Source organism: Mangifera indica, chromosome 5 (assembly GCF_011075055.1).
Source record: "Mangifera indica cultivar Alphonso chromosome 5, CATAS_Mindica_2.1, whole genome shotgun sequence".
Taxonomy (NCBI): domain Eukaryota; kingdom Viridiplantae; phylum Streptophyta; class Magnoliopsida; order Sapindales; family Anacardiaceae; genus Mangifera; species Mangifera indica.
This window is the reverse complement of record NC_058141.1, coordinates 19,538,776-19,554,152: the sequence shown is the minus strand read 5'-3', so window position 1 is coordinate 19,554,152 and position 15,377 is coordinate 19,538,776. Positions and strand designations below refer to the sequence as shown.

At 29.2% G+C, this 15,377-nt stretch overlaps 1 protein-coding gene across 2 annotated transcripts; it reads right to left on the bottom strand.

Annotated features, from left to right (window-relative positions):
- Window positions 1-4,196: 4,196 nt before the first annotated feature.
- LOC123217531 lies at window positions 4,197-8,034 on the bottom strand. 2 transcript variants are annotated; one of them, XM_044638606.1, is made up of 3 exons: window positions 7,797-8,034; window positions 4,769-4,864; window positions 4,197-4,690 (listed from the first exon to the last, which is right to left on the bottom strand). In XM_044638606.1, exons 1-3 carry the CDS (start codon window positions 8,028-8,030, stop codon window positions 4,646-4,648), a joined length of 375 nt encoding a protein of 124 aa, XP_044494541.1. In that variant the 5' UTR covers window positions 8,031-8,034; the 3' UTR covers window positions 4,197-4,645. The 2 variants fall into 2 exon arrangements, with proteins under 2 accessions (XP_044494541.1, XP_044494542.1); XM_044638607.1 differs by having other exon boundaries at window positions 4,197-4,660.
- Between the last annotated feature and the right edge of the window lie 7,343 nt (window positions 8,035-15,377).

Below are 15,377 nucleotides of genomic sequence, written 5' to 3'. Positions count from 1 at the left end.
CATGATGTATAAGAGATGTATAAGAGAGTTGAGGTGAAACAAATAGCACAATATAACCATTTAAGGAGTTAAAAATTAACCGGGCAGGTTGATTGGCCCCGACGTTCATATGCCAAATAGCGCAACATATCGTCCCTCCCTCGAGTAAAATATTTCATTTGTTGCTGTATTGATGTAATACTACAAGTCACATTGCAAAAAGTTTAGATACATGATTTGACAATTTTTCAGATCACCTGGAAGCGGTACAATATATAGTTATTGGGAATATTATAACTACTTCTTTGATAAAGTTACAGAAACATTAAAAAAAAGAGTTTTTACAATACAATTTGCGGTGCTTTCCATCAATGAATAGGACTTGAAATTTTTCATAGCCATTTTTATTTATTTAATATAAAAAATAATGTTTACATTTGTTTCTAAACCTAGAAAATTAATATATAAAGGAGATATGATCGAAAATTTCAAATGTTAATTAAAATTAAACTCGACAATTTTTATAGCGGTTCTTAATTATTTAAAATAAAAATGTTGTTAAACCGAAAAATATGACAACACTTGTTTCTAAAGTTGGTAAATTAATATAAAAAGGAAAGTTTGACAAAAATTTCAAGTGTTTTAAATGAAACTAAACTCGATAGTTTTTATAATGGTTTTTAATTATTTGAGACCAAAAAAAAAAACTCACACCCATAATGTCAAGTCAAAGAGCATGACAACACTTATTTCTTAAGTTAGAAAATTAATAAAAAGGACGCAATAAAAGAAAATTTTAGGTGTTTTAAGTTAAATTAGACTCGATAGTTTTTATAGCGGTTTTTAACAATCTGAAGAAAAAAAAAAACACATATTGCCACATCAAAGAACATGACAATACTTATTTTTGAAATTGGAAATTAATAAAAAAGATAGAGGGAATAAATTTCTTGTGTTTTATGTGAAATTAGACTCAATAGTTTTCATAGCGATTCTTAATTATTTGAAACAAAAAAAAAAAAAATACTATGTTGCCATGTCAAAAACCATGACAACACTTGTTTTTTGAAGTTAAAAAATTTATAAATGATTTAAGTATTTTAAGTAAAACTAGGCTCGATAATATGATTTGAAAGAGAAAAGTAACACATACTACCACATTGAAGACCATGACAACGTGCGTTGTTGTAATTGGATTTGAACATAAAATGGGCAAGGTGACTTGTATCCCTCTCTTACAAAGTATTTTTAGTGAATTAAAGTCCAAAGTTTTCATAATTACTTTTAATGATTTGAAATTTAAGTATAAAAAAAAAAAATCGCGCAGAATGATGTTATTCACCATGGAAACCCAAGTTTTGAAATTTGAACATGAACAGAAAAAGACGACACACACTCTTCTATATAGGTCTTAAGTGTTTTTTAAGAATTACACTCAACAATTTTTATAATGATCCAAAAAAAAAAAAAAAAAGAGAGAAAAAGAAAGAGTAACGGTGTTGTGAAGTTTCCTTTAGACTATATTCCTAAAGGAGGGATTATAATCAACGAAGAGAAATTAGAGGCAAAGTATGTATTATCTGTATTTATCAATAAAAGAGTGCAGTGCCAAAAATTGATAAATTACATAAATGCTTCTGATCAGTCTAACAAAAATTTTACCAACACAATATCCACAAACAAGATCCTGATGTCATGCCAACAAACTATGATCTGACCTCCTCAACACCATCTTCGTTGATCTCGTTGATTATAAACCATCCTTTAGGAACAAAATCTGGAGGAAAGTCAAGGCGACCAGCATTTCTGCGACCTCTTCTGTTTTGGCGATCAGCCATTTTTACAAGAAGTGAAGTTGTGACGGTGTATGATAGTGAAGTTGTGTTAAGAAGGGTGGCTTATAAAGGGAGTGAATTGAAGGTGCAATGAATCCTGAAGAACCACGTGTAGGCATAATTTCAGAAATTGCAAAACGAGAAAGATTACAAAAAAATTAACAAGAAATTGATTCCTATTCATTTTCAGTTACGTTTTTTTGTCTAGTTCTTAAGTTAGCTGCTAAATTAGACAAATAACAGTAAAGGGTGCTAAGTTGTGTTACCAAAAATGGATAAGGCTACAGATTTTCATCCAAATACGGTTTTGGGTTCGGTGGCTTTGAGTCTTCTTGGCAAGCAGGTGGCGCTGCCAGGCAGGCGCTATCACACAGTGTCGCTTGGCAAACTTGAAAAACCAGCCATTCCATTTCGGGATTTCAAAACCATGATCCAGACCAAGGTCAACAACTGAAGCAAACACCGTCGTTTTGCTTCTCTAGATTCCTGGGCAATGTAATCTGCAATATTCTGCATATATGGCAACTCTTGTCACCCTGTTCCAAGCCAACAACTGTACTTTGAATGTCATTTATTTAATTAGAATAACATTAAATTAAATTATGATATTCACAAGAAATTATTAAATTCATAATAATATATAAGGTAATTTCATATATATTTGGAAAAAAAGCTTTTATGTAATTCTAACAAATTTCCTTATTTCATTTTACATCTTTTATTACCATATTTCTTTACATTTGGTTTAAGTAATGTTTTATCTAAGAGATTACCGAGAATAAATTATTATTATATTTGATAAAATTTATCATAATTTGGTAAGTATAAATAATTATTATATTTAGTTAAAATTAATAAACTAATATTATAAAAAAATCATTATATTTGGTTAGAGGTAATAAAAAATACTATAAAGGCTATTTGGTTCCAATCAATAAAGATTACTTTGATAATCTATATTTTATTATTAACATTATCTTGTTTAATTTATTAGTAAAAAAAAATCAATAGTGATGTGACACATAATATAGGTGATAATCTGATTACCACCTTCATATTAGGTATTAATAAATTACCCATGTAATCTTAATTTTATTATAATTATATTCTTATTTATTAATTTTTTTAGATAAAAATAACTTCATTTTCAATTAATTATACAAGTATTATAAAAAATATTTTCGAATAATTATACCCAAAGACATTTGAGTAAAATAATTTATTAATATTCTTTTATTATCTCTATCTAAATATAATAATTATTTATTCATACTCATTTTTAACAAATCTTATCAAACATAATAATAATTTATACTCAATAATATTTTAAGTAATCTATCTTCAAGGTAATATTTTAATTTTAATAATAAAACTTTACCCAAACTAAACGCTTCCAATAATATTTTATTTAAATATAGTTGATATAATTATTTTTATTGTATTAATTGAAAATAAAATCATTTTTGTGCTAAAAATTAATAAACAAGAATATAATTATAATAAAATCAAGATTATTTTAATAATATTTTAATACTTAAAATGAAACTACCAATTAGATTATTTCTTATATTACCTGTTACATTACCATTAGAAATAAGAGATTGTCAAAATTTTTTATTACTTACCAACTAAATAAAATATTGTAAATAATGAAAGATAAATTACTAGAATAATCATTTTACCTTTGAAACTGAACAGCTCCTTTATCATCTTTTGTGAAGAGAGATTTAATTAGTCTTGGATGTAATTCTCAGTATAAGAATGTTCAGCAAATCCGAATATGATATCTAGAGGATATTAAATTTATATTTTCTAGGCTTTCATGAAGCCCAGAATTTGTATAGAAGGTTTTCCAATATAAATATATTAATATCAAATATTTTATTAAATGTTTTCTTAACTTATACTTGTTCAATGAACTTCATTATATTTAGATAAATTAATCTATAAATACTATTACTTAATGATTTATCGCGTATCCATTTTCATGTTTTTCTTCTTTTAATCATATAGAAAAATATGCATTGAATTAATTTTAATGCATCATTTTACACTTTTAAATGATACTTTTTGTTTATAATAATATCTTATCTTGTTCTGTCTTAACTCAAAAATGATCGATTAACAATTTCAATCTTTGAGTTATATGAGAGTGCATCACTATTTATATTTAAGCGTTGGGCAATTGCTCAAGCCCATGCCTGTTGTTGATACCGATGTAAAAATTTAATTGGATCTCATACCTAATGTAGGATTTATATAACTTTGGATTATTTAGTTTTCGCTTATGGCTAAAAATAGTTAGTGTACAATTATTCAACATGGGTATCCATCAAGGCTGTGGAACATTGCAATTATAACATTATCATGCGCATCTTATGATTATAACTAAGAGACATGATAATGACCCTCATATCAGATAACATGAATATTTGGAAAACTACATTCCAAAAATTAGTTGTTGAGATTGAAAACTCAAAGCTATGTTCACCCATACTCATACTTTTTAATTTGAGCTTCAAATCTCATGTCTTGTACTTGAGATCTTAACAAATGTACACTTTATGTTGATATTCCTATGCTTCATTTATCTTAACAAATATATTTAAAAGCATCCAAATTATTGTCTAAAAGCTCAAAGCTGGCAAACCAACATAGAAAAGCTTTCAAGTTTAGATAAGTATTGTAGAGACACTGCTCTATCATATACTAGGACTACATGGGCTACAAAAGTACACGGCAAGTGCGGGCGTTATGTCCATATCGGTGACAAAGGCCACACTAGTATGTAGCCCTCTGTAACCGTGCAGGCTCTCCTCCGCCAACTGGTGCTAGTGCTGGTCCAGCTGCAGGTATGGATACAGTGCATTGATAGCCTTAAAGTTAGAATAATACAACGTGAGTTGTGGGAATTCCTCACAGAAACAGGTGGAAAAATGGAAAATGATACATACCCTAACATATTCTTCAGAGAATCCACACCGATGTGCCTCGTGTCCCATGTTCCTGCAATGAGTACAGTAAATTAATGGTCGTCCTGGTTGGAGGGCCTGTAACAAAATATATGAAGAATCAGGTTTTCATGATGTATAGGAGAGTTGGAGGTGAAACAAATGGCACCATAATCGTTTAAGGAGTTAAAAACTAACTGGGGCACGGGCAGGTTGATTGGCCTGACGTTCATATTTCATTTGTTGCCGTATTGATGTAATGCTACAAGTAGCAATGCAAAAAGTTTCCAGTTTCATCAGTTTGTTGCTAAATGATTCTTAAGTGTCTGGTTTCTTATATGGAATATGTAAATGTGCCAATTACACATAGCATTTTATACAAGTGAAAACTTGAGTAACAGGAGCATTGTTAAAGCACTGAAATTTTACTCATTCAATGATGCATCATCCAATTCACAGAACGGGAACAGCAATATTCAAGAACTACACAAGCCACAACTATAAAACTAGTGTATATTTTCTGAAAAGAAATATTCATAAAGTTTCATTTCAAAACTGCTCTAAATTTTCTAAATCTCCAGACTTGGACTAGCTAATAATACCCATTGATGAGGTGCACTTAATACTAATATAATTTTATTTCTATCTCCTGTTTTATACGTATCCATCATGAATCAACAAGACTAGCTGAACCGTCAAACATTTTGAATTTCAAGATTGCTTGGACACATTCTAAAAATGGTTTAGATACATGATTTGACAAGGCCAAAGGATTATTTCACCCCCAAGTTTAGTTGCATTCTTAAAGTCACATTCATGAAATTTGAAAAACCTGAAATCTCATCCATTAACCAACTGGGGATAAAATTTTCTGTTAGAAGCAGAGGTAAAATCGTTATTTTACTAATAATATAAAAATGTAAAATTTATTACATTTTTCTCTCATAAGTTTTAAAAACTAACATTGCAACCCTCTTAAAGTTTTTTAACTTTGAAACCCCCTCCCCCCCCCCCCCCCCCCCAAACCTTAGAATTTTTTTTCCCTCCAGCCACTTTCTCTAGCGATCTGGAAAGGACAATGACAAAGTCTCTTCGTCGAAGAAGAGATCTAGATCTCTACCTTGACGAAGAGATTCCAGATCTCCTTGTCTTCGATGAAGAGATTCTAGATCTCTTCTTCAACAAAGAGATTTGGAATCTCGTTGTCATTGTTGTTGCCAAAGAGATTTGTTCTAGATTTCCTTACCTGCGTCGACCAACAATTTAGGATGGAGATGGGAGGTCGTCGACATTAGAGATGGTGGCCAGAGAGGTGAAGAAAAAATTTGGGGGGAAAATGTGACTTTTTAAAGTTAGAAAACTTTAGATAGGGGTGAAGTTGTTAATTTTTAAAACTTTGGAGAGAAAATATAAAGAATTTTATATTGTTTAATATTATTAGTAAAATAACAATTTTATCTACTGTCTCTAATAGAAAATTTTAATGGTTTATTATGTCATGGGTGGGACTTTAGGTTTTTCAGACTCTACGAGTGTGGCTTTAGGAGTGCGCCAAAACTTGAGTGGGATATAGTCCTTTGGCCATTTGACAAATTTTTAGAGCACCTGGGAGCAGTATGATATACAGCCATTGGGAAGAAATGTTACCATAAATATATTTCGAACTTATAGAGTGGTAATTCTTGGATAAAGTTATGGAAAAGAAGAGAGTTTTTACGTGATTGTTTATGACGTTTTCAACCAATGAATTAGATTTGATAGTTTTAATAGCAATTCTTAATGATTTGAAAAAAAAAAAACATGTTGACATTTGTTTCTAAAGCTGAAAAATTAATGCATAAAAGACAGGTAACTGAAAATTTCAGGCGTTCATTGAAATTAGATTGAATAATTTTTATAATGTTTCTTAATTAGATTGAAAATTTCAAAGACAGGTGACTGAAAATTTCAAGCGTTTATTCTTACTACATGGCAACACAAATTTCAAATTTATAAAGAATTTCTGATATTTTAAATAAAACTAGACTTGATGGTATAATTTGAAGAAAAAATTAACATGTGTTTTTGTAATTGGATAATGAACATAAAATGGACAAGGTGATTTGTACCCCTCTCTTACAACGTATTTTTAGTGAATCAGAGTCTAAAGTTTTCGTAGTTGCTCTTAATTATTTGAAATTTGTTAAAAAAAATCACACAACATGAGGGCAACTCAGGTTTTAGAAATTTGACCATAAACCAAAAAGATCAAGGTGACACACTCAATCTATAGAGGTAAGTGGCTTTTAAGAATTAGACTCGATAATTTTCATAATAATTCATAACAATAAAAAATAAGAAAAAGAAAAAACAGAGTAACGCATGCTATTATACTTCAACAAAATAACATGTGTACTTTAAAAATTTATATCAGATTAAAGACAAGAGTAATGAAATCACTGAAGATGATGTTGTAGAGTTTCTTTTTAACTATATTCCTGAATGATGAATTATAATCAACAAAGACAAACTAGAGACAGAGTATGCTTTATTTTTATTTATTAAGAAAGCCATTTGTTATCAGTAGAAAAATGTGGAGCCAAAAATTGACAAATTACATAATATGCTCCAAATCAGTCTAACAAAAATTTTACCAACACAATATCCTCAAACAAGATCCTGATGTTATGCCAACAAACTATGATCTGACCAACAGAGCAATAAGATATACACAAACCTTGACACACAGAGCACACCTGCTGCATCAGTACTCAATTAAATGTGAGGCTAAAAGGAGAAAAAAGATTTCCCACAAGGGCTAACATCAAACCAGATTAAAGCAGTGTTTTATATGATAATAGTACTATATAGATAATATCACAAGTTGTTATATAGATGAGCAGTTAAGCACCATAGTGAAACTATAAAGAAAAATAACATCAGTTCACAAAGCACAAATAAGAGAATCATTAGTCACCAGTTAACGCAAAGTTGTAAAGCATTAACATCAGAAAATTGAAAGACTATGGAGCTGAGCTTAGTGTCAAATCACCTCCTCAACACCATCTTTGTTGATCTCGTTGATTATAAACCATCCTTTAGGAACAAAATCTGGAGGAAAGTCAAGGCGACGAGCATTTCTGCGACCTCTTCTATTTTGCCGACCAGGCATTGTTTCAAGAAGTGATGTTGTGAAGGTGTGATGGTGAAGTTGTGTTAAGAAGGGTGGCTTATAAAGGGAGTGAATTGAAGGTGCAATGAATCTTGAAGAACCACGTGCAGGCATAATTCCAGAAATTTGCAAAATGAGGAAGATTACAAAAAAATTAACAAGAAATTGATTCCTATTCATTTTCATTTACGTTTTTTTGTCTAGTTCTTAAGTTAGCTGCTAAATTAGACAAATAACAGTAAAGGGTGCTAAGTTGTGTTACCAAAAATGGATAACGTTACAGATTTTCATCCAAATACGGTTTTGGGTTCGGTGGCTTTGGGTCTTCTTGGCAAGCAGGTGGCGCTGCCAGGCAGGCGCTGTCACACAGTGTCGCTTGGCAAACTTGAAAAACCAGCCTTTCCATTTCAGGATTTCAAAACCATGATCCAGACCAAGATCAACAACTGAAGCAAACGCCGCCGTTTTGCTTCTCTAGATTCCTTCGCCATGTAAACTGCAATATTCTGCACATCTGGCAACTCGTCACCCTGTTCCAAGCCAACAACTTTACTTTGAATGCCATTTATTTAATTAGTATAACATTAAATTAAATTATGATATTCACAAGAAATTATTAAATTCATAATAATATATAAGGTAATTTCATATATATTTGGAAAAAAAGCTTTTATGGTAACTCTAACAAATTGCCATATTTCATTATACATATTTTATTACCATATTTCATTATATTTGGTTTAGGTAATATTTTATTACTACAAATAATAGATTACCTTAAAAATAGATTACTTAGGATATTACTGAAAATAAATTATTATTATGTTTGATGAAATTTATTAAAATTTGATAGGTATAAATAATTATTATATTTTGTTAGAAGTAATAAAAGAATACTATAATATTATTATATTTAAATACACTTGATATAATTATTGTTATTATATTAATTGAAAATAAAGTTATTTTTATCTTAAAAAATTAATAAATAAGAATATAATTATAATAAAATCAAAATTATTTTGATAATTTTTTAATATAGTAATGGTGCGTTTAGTTTGTTTAATGTTTTATTATCAAAATAGAGAAATTACCTTGATGATAGATTATTGAGAAGATTACTGAGTATAAATGATTACTACGTTTGATTAAATTTGATAAAAATAGATTATATAAATAATTAATGTATTTGGTTAACAGTAATAAAAGAATACTAGTAAATTATTTTACTTAAATGTCTTTGAATATAATTATTTTTAAATATTTTTTATATTATTTATCATATTAATTAAAAATAAATTTATTTTTATCTCAAAAAATTAATAAATAATAATTTTTCTATAATAAACTCAAGATTATCCCAGTAATCTTTAAATACCTAAGGTGAAGGTGGTAATCAGATTACCACTTATATTATCTGTCACATCAGCATTGGTAATAGAATATTACTGTAATATTTTATTACTGACAAACCAAACAAGGGAATAAAAGATAGATTACCAAGGTAATCTTAAAAACCGTCAACCAAACGCACCCTAATAATCTATCTTTTATTACTAACAAACCAAATAAGATAATGTAAGTAATACAAGATTACAGTAATATTTTATTATTAATACTAACATAACAGATAATATAGGTGATAATTTGATTATCACTTTTACCTTAGGTATTAAAAAATTATCAAGGTAATCTTAATTTTATTATAATTTATTAATTTTTAAGACAAAAATAAATTTATTTTTAATTAATATAACAAATAATATAAAAAATATTTAAAATAATTATATTTAAGGACATTTAAATAAAATAATTTATTAGTAATCTTTTATTACCTTTAACCAAACACAATAATTATTTATACCTATCAAATTTTATCAAACATAGTAATAATTTATACCCAGTAATCTTCTAAGTAATCTATCTTCAAAGTAATTTTTCTATTTTAGTAATCAAACATTACCCAAACCAAATGCCCTTTAAGGTAATCTTTAAAATACTCCAACCAAACGGCCCCTAAATGAAGATGGTAACTATAGAACTAGTTATATATTTTCTGATAAGAAATATTCATAAAATTTCATTTCAAGACTGCTCTAAATTTTCTAAATCTCCAGTCTTAGACTAGCTAATAATACCCATTGATGAGCTGCACTTAACACTAATAGAATTTTTTTTTGTATCTCCAGTTTTATATGTATCCATCATGAATCAGCAAGACTAGCTGAACTGTCAATCATATGTCTGGTAGGAAGGAAAGCAAACATCTTGAACTTCAAGATTGCTTGGACACATTCTAAAGATGGTTTGGATACATGATTTGACAAATTTTTAGATCACCTGGAAGCAGTATATTATATAGTCATTGGGAAAAAATGTTTCCATAAATATATTTCGAACTAGTTCTATGGTAAATTATAACTACTTTTGGATAAAGATAGGGAAAACAAGAAAAAAAGAGTTTTACGTGATAGTTTGTGACATTTTCTAACAATGAATTAGACTCGGTAGTTTTCATATTAATTCTTAATGACTTGAAACAAAAAAAAAAAAAATTTACATTTATTTCTAAAGCTGGAAAATTAATATATAAAGGATAGGTGACATGAAATTTCAAACGTTCATTGAAATTAGACTCAATAATTTTCATAGCAATTTTTAATGATTTGAAACAAAAAATAGTAATAAATGCTACCAGACTAAAAATCATGACAACATTTGTTTCTAAAGTTGGAAATTAACATAAAAATGATAGGGTGACAAAAATTTCAAGTTTTTTTGTTAAAATTAGATTCGATAGTGTTCATAGTGATTCTTAATTATCTTAGAAAAAAATACACAAACATATTGTCATATCAAAGAGTATGTCGACACTTGTTTTAAAATTAAAAAATCAATAAAAAGGACAAGGTGGAAGGAAATTTCGAGTGTTTTCTATGAATTTAAACTTAATAATTTTTTTATCGATCCCTAATAATTAAAAAAAATAATGATAACACAAGTTGTCACGTCAAAGAACATGACAACACTTAATTTTTAAGTTGGAAATTATTAAAGAATTTTAAATTATTTTAAATGAAACTAAATTCAATAGTTTTTATAGCGTTTTTTAAGAATACGGAACAAAAAAGTAACACATGCCACCGCGTCAAAGAGCATAACAACACATGTTTTTGAAATTCAAAAATGAACATAAAATGGACAAGGTGACATGTATCCCTCTTTTACAATTCAAGTATTTTTAGTGACATAAAAAAAAGAAATGCTACCAAATTAAAAGCTATGACAATACTTGTAAAAGCTTTAAAATTAACACAAAGAACAAGATGACCAAAAATTTTAAGTGTTTAAAATGAAACTAAACTCGATAGATTTTATAACGGTTTTTAATGATTTGAATAAAAAAAAAACCACATGCTACCATGTTAAAGAGGGTGACAATACTTGTTTCTAAAGTTGGAAAATTAATAAAAAAGATATGATGAAAATAAGTTTCTAACATTTTAAATAAAATTAAACTCGATAGTTTTTATAAAAGTTTTTACTTATTTGAAGCAATAACAAACAACTATGTAGCCGTGTCAAAGGGCACTTGTTTTTTAAAGTGGAAAAAATTATAAGAAATTTCACAGACTCCACATCAGTTTTTAATTATTTGAAGTACAAAAGTAACATATTTTGCCACATCTAAGAGCATGGTAACACATGTTTATGAGATTGGAAAATGAATGGACAAGGTGATGACTTGTATCTCTCTCTTACAAAATATTTTTAATGAATTAGGCTCCATAGATTTATAGTTGTTTATAATTATTTGAAATTATTAAAAAAAAACACAGGCTGATGCTTTTCAACATGGCAACCCAGGTTTTTGAAATTTTAACATGAATAGAAAAGAACAAAGTGACACTCATCTATAGAGCTACCGAATGTGTTTTAAAAACTAGACTCAATAGTTTTTATTATAATTTTCAATGATCTTCAAAAAAAAAAAAAAAAGTCAATAAAGACAGTGTTGCGGAGTTTTCTTTAGACTATGTTCCCGAAGATTGAAGATGGCTGGATTGTTATGAACGTAGACAAAGTAGAGACAGTATTTCTGATCAATTTTTATCAAGAAAGCCATTTGTTATCAGTATAAAGGCGCAGTGCCTTGTTAACTATTTTCAGAAAATCTAGTCATAGATTATTGAATTCACATACCAAAAATTGCCAAATTACATAAAATGCTCCAAATCAATCAAACAAAAAATTTACCAACATAATCTCCTCAAACAAGATCCTGGTGTCATGCCAAAAAACTATGATCTGACCAACTGAGCAATAAGATACACACAAACCTTGACTCAAAGAGCACAACTACAGTACCTTGTATTGTACAATATAGATCAAACAGAATAAAGCAGTGCTTTATAAGATAATAATATCATACAATATAGATCATATCACAAGTTGTTAAATAGAAAAGCGCCATGGTGAAAACTATTGACAAAGTTAATTAAATCCCACAACGCAAGATCAACACATTGTATGAACGAACACAAATAACATCAGTTCACAAAGCACAAATAAAAGAATCATTAGTCACCAATAAAAGCAATGTTGTAAAAAATTAACATCAGGAAATTGAAAGATTATGGAGCTGTGCACCTCCTCAACACCATCTTCGTTGATCTCATTGATAATTATCCATTCTTCAGCGACATTGTTGGGAGGAAAGTCCAGGCGACGAGCATTTCTTCGACCACGTCTGTTTGGGTGACGAAGCATTGTTACAAGAAGTGAAGTTGTGAAGGTGTATGATAGTGAATTTGTGTTAAGAAGGGTGGCTTATAAAGGGAGTGAATTGAAGGTGCAATAAATCCTAAAGAACGACGTGTAGGCATAGTTTCAGAATTTGCAAAACGAGGAAGATTACAAAAAACTAACAAGAAATTGATTCCTATTAATTTTCAGTTTCTTTTTTTTGTCTAGTTCTTAAGTTAGCTACTAAATTAGACAAACAAAACTATAACAGTAAAGGGGGCTAAGCCGTGTTACCAAAAATGGATGAGGTTACAGATTTTCATCCAAATCTGGTTTTGGGTTCGGTGGCTTTGAGTCTTCTTGGCAAGCAGGTGGCGCTGCCAGGCAGGGGCTATCACTTAGGGTTGGGTTCGAATCAAGCTCATTTGAGCTCGAAATGAGTTAACCTTAAACGAGCTCGAACTCGCTCAAGCTTGCAACTTCAACATTTTCGAGTTTAAGTTTTAGAGTGTTTAACTCATCAAGCTCGCATGCTAAAATTTTTGATACAAAACGATATTATTTTAATCGATATGTATTAAAATGATGTCGTTTTATCAACAAGCTAGTTACCAAGCTTGAGCTTGAGCTTATTTGAAGCAAGCTTGACGAGCCTTAACTTGAGCTCGGCTTGGTTCGAATTCAGCCCTGGCTATCACACTGTGTCACTTGAGAGACTTACCAGCCGTTTCATTTCAGGATTTCAAAACCATGACCAACACCAACAACTGAAGCAAACGCCGTCGTTTTGCTTCTCTAGATTCCTGCGCCATGTAATCTGCAATTCTGCATTTATGGCAACTCTTGTCACCCTGTTCCAAGCCAACAACTGTACTTTGAATGTCATTTATTTAATTAGTGTAACATTAAATTAAATTATTTAATATTCACAAGAAAGTATTAAATTCATAATATATATAAGGTAATTTCATATATGCATTTGGAAAAAAGCTTTTATGGTAATTCTAACAAATTGTCATATTTCATTATACATCTTTTATTACCATGTTTCATTATACATATTTGGCCAGAGGACCATTTCCCATCCAAGGTTTGGTGCAAAGACAAACAAATTCTCGTAAGATTTTAAAAATTCAAATACCCACTTAAAATTTAGTCGATTTTTACACATCTAAAAATTTTTGTTAAGATTAAAGGTAAAATTGTTACTATATCATAAATATTAAAATTAATAAAATTATATGTCATTTCCCTCCCTTGATTTTGAAAACTAACAATTTTCTCTAAGATAAAGTTTTAAAAAATTCACTTTTCTCCCTAGGGTTTTTCCTTCTTTCTTTGGAGATTGGAATCTATTCTCGCCGTCATTCGACCTTTAAACAATCTTCTTCTTTCACTGTCGACTTTCCTATCAAAGCAGTTTCATCAAACAAAGTTCATCTTTGTGTCTTCGGTTGGACAAAAATGATTCGTCTTCATTGGTTGATTCGTGATGGCTCAAATGATGCTTGACCACTAATAGGAGATCTATCACCTCAATCGAAGAAGGAACAACAACGAATCAAAGAACCAAGAGATCCATCAACCTTCCTTCTTCAATTCATTGCATGTCAGCCATCAACGATTTTTTCAAAATGGTTAGATCTGAAAGATCAGTGGAAATGGCCGACTGTCAGTTGGAATGGTGGTGACTGGAGAAGGGAAACAAACCCTAGGATGAAATGTAAACTTTTCAAACTTTGGGTGGGGTGAAGTTTTTTATTTTTAAAACCTAGGGGGAAAATGATAAAATTATATATTTTTAAATATTATTGCTAAAATAACAGTTTAACCCTTATATTTAATAGCAATTTTAATGAAAGTTTAGAGATTAGTAGGTGTTTAAGTTTTTGAAACCTCGTAAGTATGTTTTGAAATGGGCTAAACCTAGTGTGGGAAATAGTCCTTTGGCCTACATATTTTATTGTCTTTCATGAAGTGAGATTTAGTCTTAGATGTATTTCCCTATAAAAGCATGTTCAGCAAATCCGAATATGAAATCTAGAGGATATTAAATTCCTATTTTCTTGCCTTTCATGAAGCCCAGATTTTGTATTGAAGGTTTTCCAATATAAATATATGAATATCATATATTTTATTAAATGTTTTCTTAACATATACTTGTTCAATGAACATCAAAATATTTAGACAAATTAATCTTAAAATACTATTGCTGAATGATTTATCACATATCCATTTTCATGTTTTTGTTCTTTAAATCATATAGGAAAATATGCATTGAATTAATTTTTATGTATCATTTTGCACCAGTAAGTGATACTTTTTGTTTATAATAATATCTTATCATGTTCTTGTCATAACTCAGAAATGACCTATCACCAATTTCAATCTTTAGGTCATATAAGAATGCATCATTTTTTCTGTTTAAGCATTAGGCAATTTCTCAAGCTGACGCTTGTCATTGATATTGATGTAAAAATCTAGTTGGATCTTATATTTAGTGTAAAATTTATATAACATTGAATTTTCAATATTTGTTAGTGTACAATTATTCAAAGTGGGCATTTATCAATGTTGTGGAACATTGCAATGATGGTATTACCATCGGCATCATATCATTATAATTAAGAGATATGATAATAACTCTCTTATCATATAACATACACATTAGGAAAATTACATCCTAAGAATTAGTTTTTGAAATTGAAAACCCAA

What these genes read in the sequence shown, in the direction of transcription:
- LOC123217531 (XM_044638606.1), bottom strand. Translation starts at nt 8,030, where the DNA reads ATGCCTGCACGTGGTTCTTCAAGATTCATTGCACCTTCAATTCACTCC. An exon ending in ACAAAGATGGTGTTGAGGAG is followed by an intron (nt 4,865 to 7,796) that starts GTGATTTGACAC and finishes ATTTTGTTACAG; the next exon opens with GCCCTCCAACCAGGACGACC. An exon ending in TCTCTGAAGAATATGTTAGG is followed by an intron (nt 4,691 to 4,768) that starts GTATGTATCATT and finishes TCTAACTTTAAG; the next exon opens with GCTATCAATGCACTGTATCC.